At 47.9% G+C, this 23,950-nt stretch overlaps 1 protein-coding gene across 1 annotated transcript in view; it reads right to left on the bottom strand.

The window, feature by feature from the left end:
• The window catches only part of agrn (agrin), a gene marked incomplete at both ends in the record, with an annotated part of 198,329 nt that overhangs the window by 43,768 nt on the left and 130,611 nt on the right, over nt 1–23,950 (bottom strand). Inside the window, 6 exons of the mRNA XM_080534511.1 lie at nt 3,462–3,662; nt 4,050–4,247; nt 8,031–8,252; nt 16,555–16,761; nt 18,568–18,792; nt 20,347–20,571. Coding sequence (XP_080390637.1) covers nt 3,462–3,662; nt 4,050–4,247; nt 8,031–8,252; nt 16,555–16,761; nt 18,568–18,792; nt 20,347–20,571 — 1,278 coding nt within the window. The remainder of the gene's footprint in view (nt 1–3,461; nt 3,663–4,049; nt 4,248–8,030; nt 8,253–16,554; nt 16,762–18,567; nt 18,793–20,346; nt 20,572–23,950) is intronic.

Genomic DNA, 23,950 nt, shown 5'->3' with positions numbered 1-23,950 from the left:
CAATTTAGAAAATTCCAGCATGGTTGCAGTGTTCAGTTTCATAAATGAGAGCCACAGAGTTGAACTTTGGAGAGAAAGAAGCTTTTGGAGTGAAGATGCACCTACACCACTTACTAGACTCCCCGGGAAGATAAATGTGGGAGGGAGGGTAGAGAGTGAGTGGAAGTCAGAGAATGAGAGAGACTGAGATGTCACTATAAGCAGATGTGCCAGTATGGGAATAACATTTTTGACATTTGAAACATGTCATGTTGCTTTCAAGAAGTCTGGGGAGCCAAGGTGCTTTCCTGCTCCTCACCAATCTCCTGCTACTTTTAGCCCGTCCAACTCTTCCCCAGCTGTATTGACGGGGCGCTGTTGCGCAACCCCCACTGGCCTTAATGGGAAAATCAATGCCGTAGTCGCGGAAGTGCCACTTAGCATAACCCATCTTCTGAAGTGGATTATGGACCAGGTCACAGTGCAGAGCAGGGGCAGAGGAGCGGCAGTTCATCTCGGCCCTGATATGGGTCATCAGCAATGGGTTCTGACACGCTTGAGTGGTCGATACAGTGGAAGGGCATTCACTTAATTAGCCACACACAGATAACAATGGAGAACCTCTAGTGTGCTAGTAATGCTGCGGAGGTCAGGGCATTGAGGGGAGTGGACATCTCCCACAAACATCCAGACAAATGTTCTACCCTTCTATCGTTCCTTTTTGAAAACCAATACAAATTCGACCCAGATCCAGTGGGTAGGATTTGTTATAATTCCGTCTTGTTAACGGTATAATGTAGTTGACATTTCTGTATATGAAACCATTACGTGACTGAGCTCAAGCACCAGTGACTGTCGTGTGGCATTGTAAATGTCTGCCAGTGTGGCATCGGGAGCCCTGGTCTCAGACGACATTAGTGCTATGTCATAATAACTGGTTATTATGGAAACGGGGGAGTCAGCTGACCCTAGAGCAGCGACAGAGAGAACGTTAATAAACAAAGCTCTGGTCAGCCACCTGGGTCCATTTATGCAAGCTCAGCACGAGACTAAGGAAAAGTGCCCGATCCGTATTCCACTCAGGCTGAATAAATAGATTTTTAAAAAGGAAGGCATAAGAAATGGAATAAATAAAAGTGATGGTGAAGGGGGGGCTCTAATTAGCTGTTGTTCTTTGATGTGGCAGTCACCCGCAATGCCTATGAACCTTTCAATTAGCACCTCCCGCAAAGATGTCTGCATCAGCTCTTCTCCCAGCACTGCCTGCTCGTTTTACTAAATCCTGTCATAACCTGAGTCCCATTTAGCCAAGGGATCTCCATTAACATGAATCAGTACAGTGGAGGAGAGAAGAAAAGAACAGCACATTTCATTTAAAGGAGGAGCAAGAAAAGCAATCTGGGTTTTTCTAAAGGATGAGGAGTGAGGTGAACATTGTAGAAGAATAAAAAGAAGAATGGTAAAGATGAATGATGGAAGACAAAGTGGAGATGGGAGTGACCTTCTGAGCTGGGTCTTGGCTCTAAAGACGGTGGGGGCCTGTCACCTTGGTGCTACTCCATCAATATCAGGGCCAAGAAACCTATACAAATGTCCTGTACAAATGGCCGTAGCAATACCATGACCTGTTGGAATGTCAACATGAGCATTTGTCATTTGCCGCAAATCCCCTCTGTTTGTGTGTGTGTGTGTGTGTGTGTGTGTGTGTGTGTGTGTGTGTGTGTGTGTATTGTTCTGGGTGAGTTAGGGGATTGAAAACACTGTGGCCTTCACAGCCAGACACGCTGGTGGCTTGTTGCTCTGTCTTCTTCTGTTTGTTTTCACTCCATTTGTCAGTCCTCAGACAGTCTGCTTTTGAAGGATGTGACAGCCCGTTAGTCCAAATAAACCCCCGGAACATAAAGAAGGATTGGGGCGTCATGGCGGAGGGATGGGGGGGGGGGGGCTCAGAGAAGAGAGGAAAGTTTCTTTGCAGGGATAGATACAACCGCAGCCGTGATGAATGGACGGCTATGAAAAGCCCCTGATCTCCTTTTGACGAGCTCTTCTCCACCCACCCACCTCTTCTTCTTCTATTTCTCTCTCTTTCCTCCTTTCTGCGCTCTCTCGGGTCTTGTGTGACGTGCCGTGTAGAGGGAGGATAGGGCTGTGCATCACTGTGTGATAGTTTAGCCTGTAATCCTGTTTAGTAAATGTGGATTCAATTAAAAAGGGCCTCAGCTCCAAGGTGATGCACTACTCTCACCCGCCACTTTGTCAGTGTCTACAAAGGAGCAGGGCCCCGGCCTAGCAGAGTGTGAAATTAAACAGGTGATAAATTTCCCTGTACGGCCAACGGTGGGAACACTGTCATTTTTCATTACCACTGAATAAAAGAGGGGGGAGAAAACGTGTACATTTCCCCCTCTGACTAACGAATACGTTTTTTAAGTTGGAGGCTAAATAAATGAATAAATGTCTTGTTTAATCCCTCTTGAGGGAAACAGTAGATAGGAGGCAGGGGTGTGTAGGGGTGTGTAGGGGCCAGAGGAAAAAGGGCTGCTGTCTGTGATATGAGGAGTGTAGAAACTCAGTTGTTGGACTATTAATGTCGCTTTGGAATCAAATTCAGAAGAGAATAAGAGATCAAGGCAAATGATACAGTAGCCTGTGTGATTTTCTGCAACTCTCAAAAAGCAGCACTTCAAAAATTGTGTAAAAAACACCAACCCAAACATCTTCAGCATGGCCAAGCGTCTTGCTGTGGGAAGTCTGGGTCATGCAGTGGGGCAAAATGAATGGGGACAAAAAACAAATCTGGACCAGTGGCCCCTGGGGTGATATTTATTGATTGGACACAATTCCATTTCCACCCTATCTCTTAAAGCAATGCTGCCTTTGTGTCAAGACACACTAGTTTGACGGAGATGGGACAAGAGGTTGGTGAGAGAAGAGGCTGGGCTTGAGCAATGAAGGAGATGATGGGGGATGTTACCAGAAAGAGAGAGAGGGGGGGGGGACTCAGTCACTAGACATCACAAACAGAATGCCCTTAGGGAGGTACGTATATACAGTAGAAGAGCATCTTCGCCCACTGTCAGACAGCGCTATGGGGCGATATGTGTGTGTGTGTGAGCTGTGTGTAGGATGGCAATTTCTTCATGCTTCACATACAAAAGGTCACTAGACTCAGACACTCGAGTCAATGAAACGATGTTAAATCGACCACAAGAAGCTCAGCGTAAAGAACTGGCTGGCGAGCCTACCCAGACCAACACAGCAGCCAACAGCAGAGAAGGGAAAAAACAAACACTTGAAATGGAGGAGGAATATTTCCTTCCCTGCTTTCCACCCCTTCACCCCTCCTTCCCTGTATCCCTCTTTCAATCTTTCTCTCCTGCTGGAAGGTGAAATCTGCGCCGTGTTCACACCCCCTCAGGCGAACGACACAGTCTCTGTGACTGTTTCTGAGAAAAAAAAGGTCTGAGGTGTGATTTTCATACCTTCGTCACAGCTGCCAGGCTTGGCCACTTCAATCTTCTTCTTCAGGTGGCAGGAGGCCACGCCCAGCTCACAGGCGTTGTCGTAGGTGATGCCATCACTGCCACACACGGGCGAGAAGGCCTGGCCTGGGCACTGCGGGCACTCGCACTTGCTCTGGACGCAGCGGGCACCCCACGCGCACACCACACTGCCGCACGTCTCTATACGCGCACACACACACGCACACACACACACACACACACACACACACACACACACACACACACACACACACACACAGGTGTATGTCAGTGACAGTGGAATAATGGAGTAGCACAATTAAAATCACATCAGATAAGTATTCCTCTCAACAGCAAAATAGACAGACAGAAAGACACGCACACGCCCACGCCCACGCCCACGCCCACACCCACACCCACACCCACACCCACACCCACACCCACACCCACACACACACACACACACACACACACACACGCGCACACACGCGCACACACACACACGCGCACACACACACACACACACACACACACACACACACACACACACACACACACACACACACACACACTGTGTTAGTTACTCACTGCACTCTCCCTGGGCGACCACCCGCAGGTCAAGTTGCTGGGTACAGGCCCGCACGTGGAGCTCACACTCGCTGTCGTAGGTGGTGCTGTCACTTCCACACACGGGCTGGTGGGACTCCACACACTCAGACGGACACACGCAGTTACCAGTCTGCGCGTCGCAGATTGCCCCGAACGAGCAGTTGGCACAGGCCTCATCTGGGGGGACACAGTTAAGAGTGGCAAGTTTAGAGAAAGGAGGAAGGGAGGAGAGAGAAGGCGAGATGAGGGGCAGGAGAGAAAGAGGTGTTCTGTGTGGTGCTGTCTCAAACCCGATTTTTCCCACATCTTCTCTCACCAGCTGAGTGGTGGCTCTGCTAAATCCAGCCTGTGATTGATCATGATGTCATTTGTGTACCACCAGTAAACCCTAGCTTAATAATAATGCTAATAATAGGCCTGTCGTGTTGAGACTGTCAGACACACATACCCAGATGGCTTACAAACTGTAGTCAGCTGTTTCACTGGATAATATTCTGTAGGCCTACTGAGGGCTCTCTCTCTCTCTTTCTCTCTCTCTCTCTCCGTCTACCCTGGGCTCTCTCCCTCTCTCTTTCTCTCTCTCACTCTGTCCTCAGATCATGGCATTATTGTTTTCCGCTCGCAGGACCTGAACCAACCAGCAAGTGAACACCGATCCCTGCGGAAAGTGGAGGAAGCCGCTATCCCCGATGCCAGTGACACCTGGAGGTTTACATTAGCATAGCGCCGCCACTATCAAATTCAATTAGCCGCCCGGGAAAAACAGCTGCTGATTTAGTGCTAATCGAGAGGAGCAAGGCAGGCCGAAACCTCCCCCAAATCTTCTGCATTATGGACCCGTTTATTACACCGTAATAAACTCAACTTTCTCCCCCCCCCCTTGCTCGCTACCACCCACCACTCAGACACTCGCCGTCGGCAAGTCGGGCAGCCCTGGGGCCTGATTAAAAAACAGTGGTAAAAAAGCACCTCAGCTCGCTCGGGGGAATGGATCACCCGTGACGGCGGCTCTACGACCTGGGGGCTATAAATCACAACAACGCGGCGGCGAGTGTCTTCCTTTATCAGGCCCTGTGTCCCGATAAAGGCTGGCTTTTTTTTATCTCCTTCTCGCCTTGCTCGCTCACTCGCTCCCCCACTTCCAGCACAGCGGCGGCTAATCGCGGGCGCATACCGCTCGCTGGAGTTCCAGCCTGTAAACAGGGGCCTGGACATAACAGTGGCTGCTCCCCTGATGGGGCATTCTTGTCAGAGGAGGAGGAAGGGCGGGCTGAGGGGGTTCACCACGGCGGGAGGAAGGGGGGAGGTGGGTAGTAAAAAGTGGCCTTGAGGACGCCGTTCAGAGTGATGGAGTGAAAGAGGGCGTGGAAAGCAAAGAGCCTCTCCGGCCTCCAAAGCGTACTCGTTCCCTCTGAGGAATATGGCCAGCGTCTGGATCGGAGACATGAAAAAGAAAAGGAGTGGTTTGCTTTTTGAAGGACTCTGAAAATGCCCAGGCGATAAAAAGTCCCCAGCCGACGCCCGCTCTATTAAGTCGGCTACGTCCCTCTCCTCCTGCTCCTCCTCATCTTACTTACCTCCGTCTCTCTTACAGCCCTCGTTTATTACTTTTCCACAATCTGCCTTTCCCTCTCCACTCTCTCCCTCTCTCTCCACGACTCTGGTGCTTTGCTTATGTGACCTATATATCCAACTCGGAGTAGGGGCCTATGCATCGTTTCCAGCACCTGTGAGAAAAAACACCTGGTGTTGCATTCTAAATGACTTCTCTCCTTCTCTCTCATTTATTTGGGTTAATATATATGAATTGCCTTTCTGCCTTTCAGAGCAAGTGATATCCTTCTGAGGTCTATTAACCATGCATGCCTCTTCCTGCCAAGCATACAAGGTCACCCGCCACTCAAAACATTGAATAATTATTTTTTTCACTCATATCACTATCAGACCTGCACCTGAGCCATGAAGATAACAGCTTCTTTTTACCACAATTTTTCAGCCCACGCGGGGAAAACATTAAATTATGAAGGCACACACACATAGGCCTACAGCTGGCCCACCCACACACACATAGGCCTACAGCTGGCCCACCCACACACATTTGCAGGTTGTGTCTGTATGAAAACCTATGAGACAAAACAAATGTACAGGCCCAAACACACACACACACACACACACACACACATACACATACACACCGACACGGAAACCGACAAACACACACACACAGAAACGCACAGATGGGGTCTGGTGAGCAAGCCCACAAAAGACAAAACACATGTGATAATTAACACAGACAATAGCAGAGAGATTCAGCAGAGCCCTGTAAACGGAATAAAACAGCACAGAATAACCCCATCATCATCAACAACATCATCATCATTCCTCCAGTGGGCTTCGCCCACTGCCTGTGTTTTTATTGCCTTGTTCCGCTGACGCCTGCTCCTGTGGGGAGCCAGTCCCATCCATAGTGCTGTATTACAAACACATACTCCGCAGCGGCCCGCTCGCCAGCTCACTCGTGCCTTTTTAAATAAAGACTATTCATTACCCTCCTCCAGAGCCGTGGCGAGACCTGTCTACCTACACCGCGCCGTTCCAAATTGAGTTTGCCCGCCCAGCTCAAACATTCCTTTGGCTCCATTTCCCATTGGAATACATCCGTACGTGTAGGATTTCAATTTGGAATGGGGCAGGAGGCTGTCAGTCGCAATGGGGGAGCTGACAGACGAGGAGGGAATGGCAGAGTCACTGGACCCCCCCAGCAGGACTACAATGAGTAATAAGGGGGTAGCTATGAATAGCTTGGTGTAAAGGTGTTAAGCCTACCCAGACAAATATAATTGTTCCCCCTTGGTAACAGACGTAGCAGCTTTACCGGACGGATAACGATGATAAGGATGCCTTACAGCCTACTGAATGTCTTCAGGCATCTAGTGATCTCCATAAACTATTGCAGGTTTATGATACAATAGGGAGCAGGCCAAAGGAATCAACAGTGTCTTGCATTGGGTAAACATTTTCGTTTTCTCTTTTTCATTGTTATTTCATGTCTGTTCAATGCTTGGTTATTCTACACTATTCTACACTTAACTGTAGGCTACGTTGGCACACTGCATCATAGCCTAGAGCACTTAGTACGTGTTCTGCAGGCACTATGGCCAGTTCATAGCCTACAGTAGTAAAACAACAACAACACCAATCCAACTCTGACTAAAGGAACTAAGGGTGCTCCGACATACACTGAGACCCACAGTAGGACTAAGAGCGTAAACACTGTGCCAGAGTTCAAAGGAAAATGACCATCATCATCAACCACTACTGCTGTAGATGTCATTAAGCATCACTGAAGTAGATCCACCTAAATGGATTTGCCAAGCTCTTATTGAAAAGAAAAAGAAAACAGGGCAAAGTCGATGAGTGCCTGCGGAGGACGCCAAGATATTTTTACCCCCTTGAGCTCTGCCAAGAGATCACGGAGACAAAGGGCCATGACTCATGTAGCCAATTACACAGAAGCATGGCTGCTTCTCTCTCTCATTTGAAGCAAAGTGCATCATCCCTAAAAAGGTAAAAAGAGGGAAATTGCAGGCTTGTGTGCGGGCCTGGAGGAGTGCTGAAGAGACAGGGGAGGGTGAGAGGATAGGAGAATGAGGGGAGAGCAATGTGAGAGGGGAGAGGGGGGATGGCGTACGGCGCTCTGAGCACAGAGCGCTACAGTGCAGTGCAGAAAATGGTTCCGTCTGCACAGTTGGTTGGAGCATGGTGCATGCGGTTGTAGTTGTTTCATTCCCACAGGGGGCACATACACTGAATACATGTGCTCAAAAGCATCTGCTAAATGACCGTATATGACCACACATCAATGGGCCATACGATGCTTTATGCCGATGACATGATGCTATGATGTGATACATGATGTGATCATGATGATGGCTGTTGAGGATGAGGTCCAGTACTTACCACAGGGGCCTCTGTGCTGGATGTGGATCTCCTTCTGCAGGGCGCAGCCCATGGCCCTCATCTCGCACTGGCTTCCGTAGCTGTGGCCGTTGCTGCCGCACACAGGGTCCTGCATCTGGGGGCACGCCTCGGGGCACTCGCACACGGGCTCCTCGTTCTTCACAACGCACACCGCCCCGAACTCGCAGGTCTTCTGCAGGCACGGGCTGAGCGCGTGAAGATCTGAACCCACCCCGGATAAGAGACATGGGGTTAGCGTGGGAAACAGGGGGAGAGGATAGGTAAGAGGGAGAGGGTGGAGGGACAGGGGGACGGGGGTTGAGGGGGCTTGAGGCAGGGTACGGGTCTAGGGGATGGGGATATAGGGAAGGGGGGAGCATTGGTTGATGGAGGATCATAAGGGTTGAGATTAGAAGAGGGGGTTGCCAGGTTCGATGGAAGCGGCTAGTTGTCTTCGCAATTCTAACTTACATGGTCAACCTATGGTCAAGTATTAACATCTATGGTACTTACTCCTGTATTGTTCTGTCCTCTGACTCATGAGCCACCATAGACATACACCCACAAATGATGGGAAAAACATAGTCCTGTAGCATTCATAAGAAACTAACAAAGAACAGTAGAGGTACTTATTTTTTAGGTGGTAAATTGGCCTATTAAATCTTAATTCCAGAATGCTGTTCAAAGGCAACCATTTGCATTTTAGTGAAGAGCCTCTGCTCCAGTACTAGGTGTCCTTTATCGACAGACTGAAAGAGAGACAGTGACAGGGTGAGGGGAAAAAAAGAAAAGGAAACCAGAGGTGGAGAAAAAGAGATCTCTGCTTTCTAATTCACAAAGCCGAGCTCCTGGGCAGAGAGATATGAAATGTGAACATCAGAGAAAGGAGTCTGCTCCGCTATAACTTCATTACTTTTTGGGCCCTGGTTAAAGAGATCAGGGCACTGTGGGACTGGAGTTGGTGTGTGGTGGCGTAGTAGGGGAGGGAAGTGGGCCAGGGGTGGGGGGGGAGAACGGGGGGGAAACGACATCTCGCTCAGGTTAGTCGAGTGTGCCTACGGAAGGGGGTGGCTGAGTTGGGGTCGGGTGTAGTGTGTGTGTGTGCGTGGCGTGCATGTGTGATGATAGTCCGACTGCTTGTCGCTTAAAACCAAAGGCCTCAGGAGACGATGGCATACGGAACTGTGTCAACCCGGCAGTCAGAGGAAACGAGGGCTGTGGAACCAGGCTGATTGGAATGCCAGGCGTGCGGCGCTGGGACGTGCGTCCAACCAGGTGTGTCTGCCGTTGGGTGATCAAAAAGGCAGGAGGGAGGAGAGACAGGGTGCGTTTGATCTGCAGCTTCCATTGAGGGTGAGAGTGAAAGGAGGGATGGTGCTGGGGGGAGATAGTAGGGAAGATAGTAGCTACTGAGCTGTACTGTCCAATCCCACCCTATAACAAACCCCGACCACTCTACCAAGAGCTTTTTTTGTCAGGGTGGTTGCTCTGGAAATTCCACCTGTCCCCCTACCTGTGATGCTTTCATTACCCTGATTATTATGGGATTAGACGCCATCACAACGGGTGCTCTTCTTAAGAGCTTGCCGTTTCTTTCTGAATGCACGGATGCATTTAATACTACCCGCACCCCCAGAGTCTTGCACTCGGGGTAAATAATCAAGAGATAACAGAGGCTCTATCTTTCCCATTATATAGCAGGTGGAAAGGGAGGGTAGATAGCGGTGACGTCATCTTGGAACTGTAAGACGCACCATTATTCTAAAAAGGGAGGGAAGATATTTGACACAAACCATTATCACAGGTTTTCTCGGCCAAAACCAGGGCAACATTTCTCTTAATTCAGACTCGAGTGTTATGAGTGGACACTGTATCACTGCTACTGAGTAGGCGTCATCCACAGTTTTAACAGGCTCTTGAAGTATTGAGTCCAACACATAAGAAGAAAGCCTACCTATACTCTGAACTGAAACGCTAGCCTGTACGCCGTACTCCTGTAAAAACCTGGCCCAGCCCAGTCCCAGTGTGAGGAGTGATCACCTGCCTATATCTATTGCCCAGCGGCGACCCATAATTGAACAAATCTTTACGGATCTTGAGCCAGGAGACAGGCTCTCACTTTTTCTAATGGGAATGTTTCGGCTTAAGCAGTGGAACACTGCTATTGATTTCTATGTTGTGGGAAGCCAGAGCTTCTGAATTGGCACATAAATATGTAAGCGCTGGAACTATGCCTAATTTTGCAGGGCCTAATAAAAGGCGATTCCCCCCTGATCTTTTTACCCTCACTGTGTGTGTGTGTGGGTGTGTGTGTGTGTGTGTGTGTGTGTGTGTGTGTGTGTGTGTGCGCGTGCGTGTGTGCATGTGTGTGTGTGCGTGTGTGTATGCGTGTGTGCATGCGTGTGTGCATGTGTGTGTGTGTGCGTGTGTGTGTGTGTGTGTGTGTGCATGTGTGTGTGTGTGTGTGTGTGTGTGTGTGTGTGTGTGTGTGTGTGTGCGTGTGTGTGCGTGTGTTAAGCACCAGATACAGGCTGGTGTTAGGGGCCTGATCAACATACACCCATGCCCTTCATGAAGGTTCACCGGCCCATTTCCCAAGGTCTCCTAAATTGCAACTGTACCCTCTGATAACGCTTTTGTCTCTTGTTCCTTTTGTTTTCTTGCAAAAAAGCCCTTCTTATTCTTCTCATTTGTATTATTCCCCTGCTCCCTCTTGGGGCCAATTGTTTTGGGAGGGAAACTCCCAGTGGAAGTTAGTTTCTAATTTTACAGGGAGAGAGCCATGCATTAGAGAGTTAGTGGAACTTTCAGCAGCCCTTTCCCAGGTTTGGTAATTGATATGGCTTGCATATATATTCTCTCAGTGAAAAGAAACTGAAAGTGTCTTTTCTCTTACAGATGCAGTCAGAGGGCTTTGAAGCAGCAGCCTGTCATCCCTGAGGCCTGTATGGCTGTGGCTATGTTCAAGGACTCGCTTCTCCAGCTCTCACTGACAGCCATATGCGTCTATGGGACAGAGACTGAGAGCTGGGGTGCCTCTCACACAACCACTCCATTTCAAGTCCCCTCATTTGGTATACCAGACGAGAGAGGCGAGACAGGGACTCACTATGTGTGTATGTGTGTGTGTGTGTATGTTTGAAATAGAGGGAATATGTGAATGTGCAATTGCAGAGTCACCTAAGACGTGAGAAGAAGCAATAAAAGCGTGGTGGTGGATGAAGAGGAATGAAGGAGCACGCGTGGGAGTCGTCATCTTAGAGATGAGTAATTCTATCTAATCAAGGATCCTAGTTGTGCAGTTTAGGAATAGACTTCTCAACAGGGCCCTAGTGGGTCCTATATCTGCAATAGGACAATGGACACACACACACACACACACACACACACAGCACTGTTTCTGCCTCAGTAAAACGTAGGGACTTCTGCCATCACTCTCCCCACAAGCCGCTGCACCCCCCACCCCCCACCCCCCAGACTCCCACTTTCTTTTTGCTTTTTAATTAGCCTGATATGTTAGTGTTGAGTGAGCTCAGCTTAAGACCTCAGTGATTAAACTCCCTGTCTGTTGAAGTGGGCTTTAAGACGGTGGTAGTATAGTAGCACAGAATGTTAGCAGAACCCATAGCCTCGGGTGGATCGACAAACGTTCTGCCAAAGTTGTGACAGTTGTCCTCCACAGAGGAGGAGGGGCTCGGTTGCTCCCAAAACTGCCATTAGGCAGGACTTAGAGCTTGTATCTGACAAGCAAATAGAGATTTTCTCTAACCGACCTGAGTATTACCTCCGTCATAACTCTGCCAAGCCAAACATCCTCAGCGGGCCGTCTGTGTAAGCCCAGAAGATGGAGTGTCTCATTCTTGTTTGTCTGCGTAAATGTATGCGGTTAACCCTGTACATATGGATGTAAATGTCGGGAGATTATTTCTGTGAGCTCCTCTGTGCTCATACATATGTAGATTGGAATCTTCCCCAGCTCCCTTTCCAATGCCGGTTTACTCCCGAAGCCAGTGAGGGGCGGGAATCCGAGAGACACTCCCCCACCGCTCTCAATAGCCAATCAACCAAGAAGGATGGCTGGCAGTACTGTCCATTGTGACCAAACATCCTATAGAAAGCAAGGACGACACATTCCTAGTTCTTGTGCTGTAGGGTGTGCTCCCACCCCCCCATGTCTTGCTTGCAGTAAAAACATTTATGTAACATACTAAAGTAGGTACGGGGAGCGGGAAAGGAACAGGCTAAATATTAGCATACAGTAAAAGGAACACCCTGGGGCGGTGTTTGCCTGCTACTGAGCACTTATCCCAGAGTAATGGCTGTGAGGGGACAGAGCTCCTCATCCTCCATGCTGAATTTATAAAACACACTGCTGCTCTTCTTCTAAGACAATAGCATATAAAATGCAATGAAAAACAGAGAGAGGGAGAGAGAGAGAGAGAAAGAGAGACGGAGAGAGAGATAGAGAGACAGAGAGACGGAGAGAGAGATGGAGAGAGAGAGCGAGAGAGAGACAGAGACGGAGAGAGGGAGAGAGAGAGAGAGAGAGGGAGAGAGAGAGAGAGAGAGAGAGAGAGAGAGGGCGGTATGAAGAGGGGGAAAGAACAAGGGAAAACAAACAAAGACAAACAAAACGGCAGAGAGGGAACAGAGACAAGATGAGCTCCTTCATCTCATGAAATTAGCGTATTTACTGAGGGAAGAGGAAGAGGACAGGAGAAGAGGGGAGGGAAGGGAGAGGAGGGAAGGGGTGAGGAGAGGAGGAGCAGAGGAAGAAGAGAGGAGGAGAGGAGAGGAAGCAGGCTGTCAAACACCAGATGGTCATCTTTCGCATGGTGACTCAGTTCGGGGAGCACTGTGCACACAGAGGGCACACAACACATGGACCAGGAAGAGAAAGAGAGGGATAGAGAGAGGAGAGCTGCAACAGACAGGTGGGGGAGGGGAGGGTAGGATGTCTGGCTTGCCATATTTTCACCCCGGCACCCCACTGAGTACCCCATAATCCCTGGTAGTGACTGATGCCACTCTGCCACCACAGTGACCCACATTCTCCCCCTGCTTCAGATGACAGTGAAGGGCCACAGTTAATAAAATCCTTGGTACAACAAACCAACAAGCTAACTCCCTATGCAGCCCAGCTAATTAGATTCATTACCAAACAGCACTGTAGGTCGTTGCGAGGTTCAATGGGTACTCGGCTTATTATTGTTTATGAGTATAATCACCGTGGCTGGTGGCGTCGGGCTCGCGAGATGCTAATCAAATAAACATGCAAATGATAAATATTCGCTGGAGAGATTTTTTGTCACCTTAGGCGACCATTTTTTCGATTGCAACTCCCGTTCGCCGAGTTCTTTGTCAATGACAATGTGTCTATGGCTGACTGATTTTATGTTAAACTCCGGAGGGAACGCTCACGCATACACACGCACACACACACACACACACACACACAGACAAACCCAACAAATTGGCACCTTTGTCCTCCATTGATAACTACTAATTATCTACAGTAGCTGACTACTTTTGTGTCTGTCTGTCCGTCCTTCCGTCCATCCATGTGTCTGTCTGTCTGTCTGTCTGTCTATGAGCTGTTCATGTGTCTTGTAGCAGTGCACTGTATCAGTTTCTTATAGTTGAGTGAGAGTCCAAGCATCTTTGACAGTTTTCATCTGAGTATCCAAGGAATGCTAGAAATTGCTACTTTCAATTCATAAAACTCTTGTGAGAGCTTGTCCAGAGTACATTCCTGAGGAACTCGATTGTGGCTATGGCTGAAAAAATCATAGAAATGAAGTGCGATCATAATATGATCTAATATTATGTTCCTATGAATCAACATTGTACAAATACGATACAAATCAAAAACATTTGTTGGAGTAACCAACATTTGGGTCTGCACTGCAGTAAGGACGGTAGCTGGATGGGTAGACTCGATGTGAGAGTGACAGCTTCATTTTTCTCCAGGAGAGTTTGGGGAGGTGAGAGTGCTCTTCCACCCTTCCTCTCTTTAATACCCAGTCCCAGGTGTTGAATAGTTTAGGCCTCTTTTTCAATGTCTCTTTGAAATCACACTACATGGAGACTGGCCTCCCAAAGGTGGTGTGAGTTGGAGAGGATGAGACAAGCCTTTTCATTGTGTTATGGTTAAGTTATGAGTACAGTGTGAGACAATGGCAGCCACTGTCGACCAAACCCATCGCTGCCGCGTGGCGCTGTAAGTCTGCATTGTGCTATTGATTGCTAAGAAACAAGGCAGCCATTTAGACAAACACATATGAATGGATACACACAGATGTACTGTACACATCGACACATACAATGTAGAGAGACTACATCAAAGCACGCATGCACGCACGCACACACACACACACACACACACACACACACACACACACACACACACACACACACATACACACACACACACACACACACACACACACAAACACACACACACACACACACACAGAGGACTTTGTCTGGGCTTTGAATCACTAAGCCTTACAGGGGCCCTATCTAATCTGAACTGAGTAGTCCAAACACGCTGAGAGATAAAGACATCCAAAGGAGGAGAGGAAAACGAAGGGAAAGGAGAGAGAGGGAGAGTCGTCTATAATTAAACATCAAACTGTGCACAGGTGTCCAGACATAGCAACCATACACACACACACACACACACACACACACACATACACAGTACACACACACACACACACACACACACACACACACACACACACACACACACACACACACACACAAACACACACAAACACAAACACCCCCTCCACAATTCTTTGCATCATCCTTCACATTAAACCAACAGCATCTTGCACATTAAACCAGGTGGGCACCTTGCTTGCCTCTTTTGATGTTTAATTAAATCCAATAGGGGGGGTGTTATGCGAGCTGTTTGCAAAATATGCAAATGTCAATACAGAAATCTGTGAAAAAACATACTGTGACTCGCCACCGGCTAAATTCTGGAGGAAAAAGAAAGGCTGCACAGCCATTTACTCTGCCTAGAAATAATGAAATAAACCAAAAATAAGCGCCCCTGCCACTTTCACATTTTAATTTATGCATTTTGAAGAAAGAGACAGCAAAACAATGCAAATGAGTCACACCATGATACTGCAGCGACGCCGTCGTCATCACCTCAAAAAGACAACTACTTATTCAGAATTCCAAACAGATAACAATACAGAGGTATCTGTCAGGGGAGCCAGCACCACTGGTCCTGTATTGGGGTCCTATGTTTAGCTGTCTATCAAGGAAATATCTATGTGACAATGTGGGGTCAATCAGGGGCCTCCACCTCCAGTCTGGTCCGGTCCTGTTGCACCACCCATAGTCTTTAGATTGCGGGCTAGTCAGCAGATACTTGGGTACTGGTTAATGCGTACCCGATAATATCAGTGTCCAGGATGGCAAGGGATGGTTGGGGCAGGGCATGCATTGTACCATGCAAGGGTGGGAAGATGCCTTTCTAGGTACAGGGATAGGAAGGGGGAGGGGGAAATGGGAGGGGTTTTCACACGAGACAAAACACAGCACTTGGAAGAAGAAGAGCTCTCCAACCTCACTGACGCTTTCTTTCCCCCGCACAGAGGGCTGCAGGGAGGTGCACATTCAGAAGAGAGGAAAGACAACTTGGACTTTTGGGATGGAGAGAACTTACAGCTTCATTGGAGAGAGATGAGAGAGGGAAGGATAGGGAGAGGGAGAGGGAGAGAGAGAGAGAGAGAGAGAGAGAGAGAGAGTGAGAGAGAGAGAGAGAGAAGGGGGGGAGAATCAGGAGAACAAGGCAACCCCCACCACCCCTGTTTAGTCCACTTGGAGGAGACCAAAGGGAGGCATATGCGCCCCCCCTCCTCAATCCCCCTAGTGGTCAGAGTGTCCACAAGAAAGGGTCAAAGGTTGAACTCTCCCCCGCTGCAGCAAGCGGTGTGTCCCAGCAACAGCAGCCCTGTGCAGACGCCACACAGACAAAGACAGACAGACTGATGCACTGAAACAAGAAAGAATACCTTTTTTTTTATAGAGAAAGCAACAAAAAAGAAAAGAGACAGAGACAAAGAGAAATATGATGAGACAAAGACTCAGTGTGTGCGGAGACCCGTTGAAGTGAAAGACTGGCACTACCAGAGAGTGAAGGGAGACATGAATGAAACATGAAGACAGGGCTTCATGTTGATGGCGGGGCGTGACCAGGATGAGGATATGGAGGTGGAAGGAGGAAACGTGAGGGCACACGGTAACATGGAACATCCTGTCTGTTCATAGCTTCCTCCCAGTCCCACCACAAACCATAACACAAACCATTAAGGAACAGTACATAGAGCAAACGAACACACATACTTACAGGACGACACGGCAGAGACACTGTTAAGGGACTGAGGGGAGAGAGGGAGAGAGAGAGAGAGGGTGGAGGGAGAGAGAGAGAGAGAGAGAGAGAGCAGAAGAAAGAAACCGCCCAGGGGCCTGAGCCTTTTCTCATCAATGATCCAACACTCACCACACGGGCCTTGCTGCTTGACAGGAATGTGGGCTTTAGCCTGACACTCGGCCTTGAGGCGCTCACAGTCGTTGACGTAGGTGCGTCCGTCCTTGCCACACAGGGGCTTGTACGTGCCGTCGCACTGGATGGGCTCACACGAGCAGCGCACGCCCAAACGCTCCACCAGACACACCCCGTTGAACTTGCACTCCTCCTTACACTCCTCTGTAAAGGGGGACAAAGGACATGGGTGAAGAAATTGGTGGAAATGTCACACTGTCGTAATCCATAATGGTAAAATCTCAGTATAGTTGGAATCCATGCATCACCATTTACAATAGGCAGACTCTCTCCGGCTCGCAGCACGTTTATGGTACTTTTTAATTCATTACATTCTTGATCAGTGGATCAAATTGGTAGAGTAATTCAATTGGGAAGCCAGTTCTCTTTTCTCTCTTGTAAGGCAGTCATGCTATGCTGCTACTTAATTACAATGCTCTGTTATCTGGGTGGGAACATAAGAGGGTTGTATGATGTCATGGTACGCATCAAACCATATTTTCAATTTAGTATAAAGGACCCAATTTAATGGATCTGCATATCAAATGAAAATATTCAACATATATTAAAAAATCCGAATTTGAATAGCAGAAAAAATAGAAAGAAAAAGAATCCCTTCATTTAACCATTCATTTGTACTTGTGTAAAAGGCAAAAACAGAATGGGTTCATCTGAATTGAACTATGATCCAATCAATGGCATTATCATTAGCCATTGAGCCCTGTCCTACCATATCTCTTCTCAATTTGACCAACCTAAGTAGAGTACGTATCCAAATACGTGGATACACTCAAGCACACACAGACGACACTCAACTTTTCCTGTCTTCCCCCCTTCTCCAAGTCACAGGTGGCAACACGTCTCTGCGTGTCTTGCAGACATTTCTGCTTGGATGTCAGCCCACCACTTCAAGCTCAACGGTAACAACACTGAGCTACTCCTCCTCCCTGGGAAAGCCTGCACCTCTCCAAGACTTCTCCATCACAGCAGAGAGCTCTACAGTGACCTCCTCCCAGACAGCCAAGAACCTTGGGGTGATCTTCTAATGATCTTCTAATAGCTACTTCCAGCATGATAATGCACCGTGTCACAAAACAAAAAACGTCTCAAACTGGCTTCATGAACATGACAATGAGTTCAGTGTTCCTCAGTCGTCTTCCCAGTCACCAGATCTAAATCCAATAGAACACTTTTGGGATGTGGTAGAACGGGTGATTGTTTCCAACATCTTGTGTCCAAAACAAGTTTAATGGTATATTATTCATTCATATTTAAAACGTATAAATGTTTTTATTTAGTCAACGGACAACCTTTTGCTTAGCAGCGTTCTGCTAATAATGTGAATATGCATACATTTATGTAAATAATGAATCTAGGAATGACCCCTGCCTGCTCATGGCCAAATGTAATGTAAATGTCATAGCCATAACACTAACAGTGCCTTTTCTAAAGCCTTTAGGACTATTAACACTGTGGAGGAACTCAGTGTGAGGTGAGAGTTCTTCAAATCATTGATGAGGAGATAGAGTGTGGCTGGACTGCACACAAAGCCCTAAGCACACAACATGAACATTGGATTTCCTAAGATCAGAATCATGTACTGTACTATAAGCCTGACAGTGCTGACTTGATTTGGTGTAAAATCCCTGTTGTGATGCATAACATAAGACTCTGCAAGCTATTATCAAACAAAGGCTTTTGGCCATGTGCATACAATACAATATATTTGATTTATTAGAATGGTGTTATGGTAATTCTTCCTTCTTCTAGCATTTTGACTGCCAGTAGCCTCTGGCTCGAGCATAGATTACTTTGTCTTGCGATGACTGATGGATAGATGATTCACTTACTTAGACAAATGTATTTGTTGTAAGTCGCTTTGGATAAAGGCGTCTGCTAAATGCCAAAAAATGTAATGGAAATGTAAAATGTGTTATCTATCAGTTCAGCGATCGGCGATGGCCTTCTTACCTTGTTTCTTGCAGCGGCCCGGGTGGATCTTCCTGAGTTCGATGCCCTTCTGCATGCCCGTCCGCGTCATCTGGCACTCGTTGTCGTACGTTTGTCCATCACTGGCACACAGTGGCTCGCTGCCTGGGGGGCAGGACTCAGGGGGGGCGAAGGTCAGAGGCTGGCGGGTCCGAGGCTCCACCTTGCACAACACGTTCAGGTTGTTCTCACTGTCTTTGCATGGGTCTATGGATGGAGGGAGGGAGAGAGAGAGAGAGAGAGAGAGAGAGAGAGAGAGAGAGAGAGAGAGAAAAAGACATAGTGAGATATAGAGAGAGACACTGTGATACATCACCATGGGATACACACCAGAGATATGCCTCGCTATCGCTAAAACAAGCCCTGGAGACAGACTGGAAAGCCTTTGGATCTGAAAGACGACAGGTTCCAAATGGATGGAGAGCGGCTGTATTTGATTCGGACCCGCGCCCTTCCTCTAGAGGCACCCAGGCTGGCGCAGTGGCCATATCAGCTGTAATCATAATGAAATTGGGAGAGATGCTTATTGAAATAGGAGCCCCAGCCTTCACACTCTTTCAGCATGAGAGAAGACAAAGGATTTATGTACCGCTGTGCTACATTAAAACACTGCCAGGCTGGGAGCAAGTCATTCGAAACACACAGAGGGACGAGACAAAGCAGGCAGGGAAAGAAAGAGGAGTAGAAAGAGAGAGAGAGACCGAGAGAGAGAGAGAGAGAGAGAGAGAGAGAGACCGAGAGAGAGAGAGAGAGAGAGAGAGAGAGAGAGAGAAAACGGGGGGAAATTTGTTTCCAAGGCCCTGGCTTGGAAACAAAGAGTAACAACGACACACATAAAAGGGCTATCAGAGCTTGGCGTTCACTGAGGCTGGGAAGGCAGAAAGACAGGACATTATACAATGGCCAGGTCAGGGATTGTGTATATTAGCACAATGGAATGGCTCACACAGGAGAGGAAAAATGTGGGACCAGTACCAACAAGTTCATCTTTTTTTCATAATGCAAGCACCGACTCCAGTAACGCGATGCCACGTGAGCCAGCCATTATCTCTGCAAAAACCATTACCTCCCATTAACACACCAGAACAATTTCCAGGACTCCTGCCCTCTACAGTTGAATGGGGGGGGGGGGGGGGGGAGGTAATTAGACAGACAGTGAGTGAACTAGCCCGAGCTGTATGTATAAATCATCACCATTTGTCTAGCTGGTGGTGAGCGAGCTGAGGCTGCCAAGGCTAGGCTTGAATTGCTGGGGAAGATTATGGGCCAGGGGGGGCGACTCTCCTGGGTCTGGACGGGCCGTACAGAGCAAACCGGAGCTCACCGGCTCCACTTAGATATGTATTACAGTCAGTCCTCTGGAGACCTGAGTGCTCATCTCCTTCCTCTCTTCGCCCCTCAGGGTCCCATCACATTGGGATGGGGGAGCCTGTCTGCTCTCTCTGTCTGATTCTGTATGAGCCGAATACCTCAAACCCAGATGCCTCAGGAGATAACGACCAAAACAACCAAAACAGCAGGCACAGACAAAAGATAGTCCTCCAAGTGCTTCTCCTTAAAAATATTGTCTTTGTTCATCAACAATCTGCACCGTGGGAACGTTTTCACAGAGCAGAACATGAAACCATTTACGATGATCCATTTTAGATATAAATAATAAAAAAAGAACTATTTAAGAGACAAGATGTAAAGTGGTAGAAGAGAAAGGGGTGGGAGATTTGGAAAAGAGCGGTGACAAAATGGGAGCGGCGAGGGACTCACCGCAGGATCCCTGGTGCTGCAGGCGCACGTTCTTTTGGCTGTGGCAAGCCTGCTTGTGGAGTTCACACTCGTTGGGGTAGTCCTGGCCGTCGCTGCCGCACACCACCTCCTGGGGCTTGCCGTCGCAACTCAGGGGGCACATGCACTTGGCCGACAGGCCGTCCGAGGACTGGATGCAGGTGCTGCCATAGCTGCAGGTCACCTCACTGCAGGGGTCCTTCAGGGCTGTAGGTGAGGGAGAAAAACAAAGCCAGGTAATTAGGGTGTCAAGTATTGAGTGCATGTTAACAGGAACAATAACATTTTTGACACAAAAAAGGGCCACAAAATACTTCCTAGCACATGAGTAACACTAACACATAGTAGTTTAGGCATGGCATTGTGACACACTAGCTTTTCACATCTGAGCGTTAGCCGGTTGAGAGTGCCGATGGTAAAAAGTGTAGTGGATAGGTTACTCTGAGGTGAAGAACTGCTTGACACCCCTGACTAAGGACTCACGGTCACAGCTGGCTGGCTGTACAAACAAGTTGCATTAATTTGCTGTGGGCCAATTCAAGTAGGCTTTGCATTCACAATACATTCTCAATTGCTATGCTCCAGCATGCTCTCGCAGCTAAGAGGACCCCCTGAATATTTACCTTTCTGAAAATGAGAAAAACAGTGTTTCCCCCTAGTGAACTTTGTTTCCTGGCTTATTAAACACAGTGCCACTCAGGGATGACTCATTACAGCCATGAGTCGAACTTGGAATTTAATGAACGTCTATCTTTGTATTTCATATGCCCAAAGGAGGGCCATCAGATTACGATCATAGTTATTTTCCCCTCGATACATATTTATGACGGGCATTAACCAATACATGCGAAGTGAGAGCATGGGGGGGGGCGGGGGCGGTGGAGTGTCTTTGACAAGCCAGCACTCTCATTTCCTATGCCCACTACTTTTGGAATTTTGTTTATCCATGTCCAATATTCCCTTTTGTTAGACTATTTTTGTCTATGAATTTCAATTCGTGAGGAGAGCATATATTAATCCACAGTCCTTCAGTTCTTTTGAATTTCGTTGTACCTGTTACAATAACAATAAAGATCATTCATTCACCCCCCCGCCCCCCAACCCCCCCCCCCCCACACACACACACACACCTAAAAAGAGGAGTCTGTTTGCATGTTTCAGAAGACGGCAATGCACTTCTTAGGAGGATCTTGGAGGTAGGTAGCAGCACACTCCTGCCGTGTCTAATGAGAGTCTAGGATCTGGGAGAGGCTGAGGAAGAGTGCTTCTGTGTGCCGCCTGATCAAAGCCCCCTCGCTTGTTCGCCCATCTTGACACATTTCTTTCTCACACTTTCTCTCTCTCTCTCTCCTCAAATCATTTCAAGGCTTGGCGGAATTGTCTCCTTAACGAATGTATCGTTAAGTTCCATGTGGCCGTGTGAAGATAGCTGGCCAATTTGTGCCACCTATCCCTAACCTTAAAGATCCAATCCAAAGTCATTTTGAGCTATAAAATAGTGCTAAATTGCCATGATAAATCGGTAGTGATGAAAAGGAATGAGATCACATCATAAAGAATGTTCAGTGAAGAGTGCTGTTTTGGTCCGAGTGCTTTATAAACCGCTAATGTACGTTAATCAAAGTTGTTTATGAGTTTATGCACACTAGTTTGCCTCTATTAGATAACATAGCATGTACGTATTAATTGGTTCAGTATGGCCAATGATGGCAGCCACAACTACATGCTGCATCTTCAAGATGAGTGAAGGCAGATCAGATTCAGATCCATATTTATAACATTTCACACTGAATCTTGATAGTCAGTACTGCTGACTAGTAATGGCGAGTAAAGATAAATAATTGACAGTGAGCAGAAGATTGATTATCTCTCACAAAGGGATGGATGATTTCTCTCATGTACACGTTATCCGTAAAACGATTTGTTAGTTATAGTTATTTCCCGTCCTTCCTTACTAAATGTATCCGGCCTACCTGGGGAACCATGTTGTGTTTGATGTACCACTGTTGTGCTGGGGTGACCCTCTAGAGAACATAGGGGAAAATAAGTGGTCCGCCCGAAACACCTTGTCACCAGGCTTACAGACATGATGAAATGATACGTTAAGCAGTGGCTACATAAAAAGGCCACAGGCAAAAAAGAGGAGCTACTTCCCAGCGAGGGTCCCTGTTTGCTTTGTGATAGTAAACGGAATTTTCTTTTTGAACCCATTAAATAATAGTCAGAGAGGTTTTTCTCTCCGACCGCGGCAGTGCGTTGACAGGCAAGGAGGGGGGTAGGGTGGTGCATGCGGGGGGCTTTGATTTGAATGCTAAGGGGCCGTCCAGTTTCGGAGCGCGCACCTCGCCACCACGTTAGCACAGATAAGCCTCCCTCTCAGACTCAGACAAGGAGGCAAATTGCCTCTGCGAATGTGACCGGCGTAACAAGTGAAATGCTTGCAAAACTTCAGGGACTTCTCGCCTATATTTTCTCATTATTATCATCTGAAAGGCTGAGAAAGGAGAAAAAGTCACCGGAGCTACCTCCAAATTAGAATGCTCCTCACTGCCAATTAGGTTCCTCTCCCCTTGGCACACCGCGAGTGAAGTGCTCTGCCATGGTACGGTTTTCATTTTCAAGAGGAGGAGAGAGAGGAGTGGAGAAGGAATGCAATGGTACCAACTTCAGCTAAAGAAGACTACTTGGGTAAAGTACAAATACCTACAAACATCCTTACAGCAACAACAGCAAAAGAAGCTGAGAGAAGATGATGGTGAACAAAGAGGGCAAAGCAGAAGAGGATCTTTTCCCACCCCCTCTTACCATCTCCTAGACAGGGAGGCAGGGAGGCAGGCAGGGAGCCTGTCTGTTCCCTGTGATCCGGTGTTTTGCAGCCGGTTTATTAATGCTTCATTAGGGCTGGGGAGCTGTCAGTAAATGCTATGTGAGGCTGACGGCTCGGCAGCATACTGGCCCAGATGTGTGAGTGTGTGTGTGTGTGTGTATGTGTGTGGTGTGCATGTGTGTGTGTGTGTGTGCGTGTGCGTGTGTGTGTGTGTGTGTGTGTGTGTGTATGTGGTCGTGGTGATAGTTGTGGGTGGTAGTCATTTGGATTAATCATGTGAGGCGGTTAGGGGGTGGTGGGAATTTGGGCTAGAGAATGAATGAAAGAAAAAGATAGACAGGCAGATACAACGCCATAAAGACAGACAGATAGAGGCAGGATGGGACAGAGGATTAAGAGCCCCCCCCCCACCACCACCACCACCACCACTCATGTACACTCGGCCACCCCACCACACACAATGGCCACAAGAAAGCTTTTGCCCTCACCCTCACGTCCTCTCTCTGTACCGCCGTGCTTCTGGACTGTCAGCCCAATAGCTGGACGACGATTGACTATGTTTGATGTAGCTCTTCAAAGACCTGATTTGACTGCAGCTGCCTCTCTCTTTTACATGCTTTGGTGTTAACCACAGTATGGAACATCGGCCACAAAAACTCGGAATACACAGAAGGCCTCTTGGTTCCCCTTGAAGAGCAGGGCTTTTTGGCATTCTTCTCCCGCCTGTTGACAGATTAGCCTTAATATTGTTTGGTGTTA

The sequence above is a fragment of the Nansenia antarctica genome, assembly GCF_963989245.1.
Source record: "Nansenia antarctica genome assembly, chromosome: 6".
NCBI lineage: Eukaryota > Metazoa > Chordata > Actinopteri > Argentiniformes > Microstomatidae > Nansenia > Nansenia antarctica.
The sequence above is the reverse complement of the archived record's forward strand: the minus strand, read 5'-3'. Positions and strand labels throughout refer to the sequence as shown.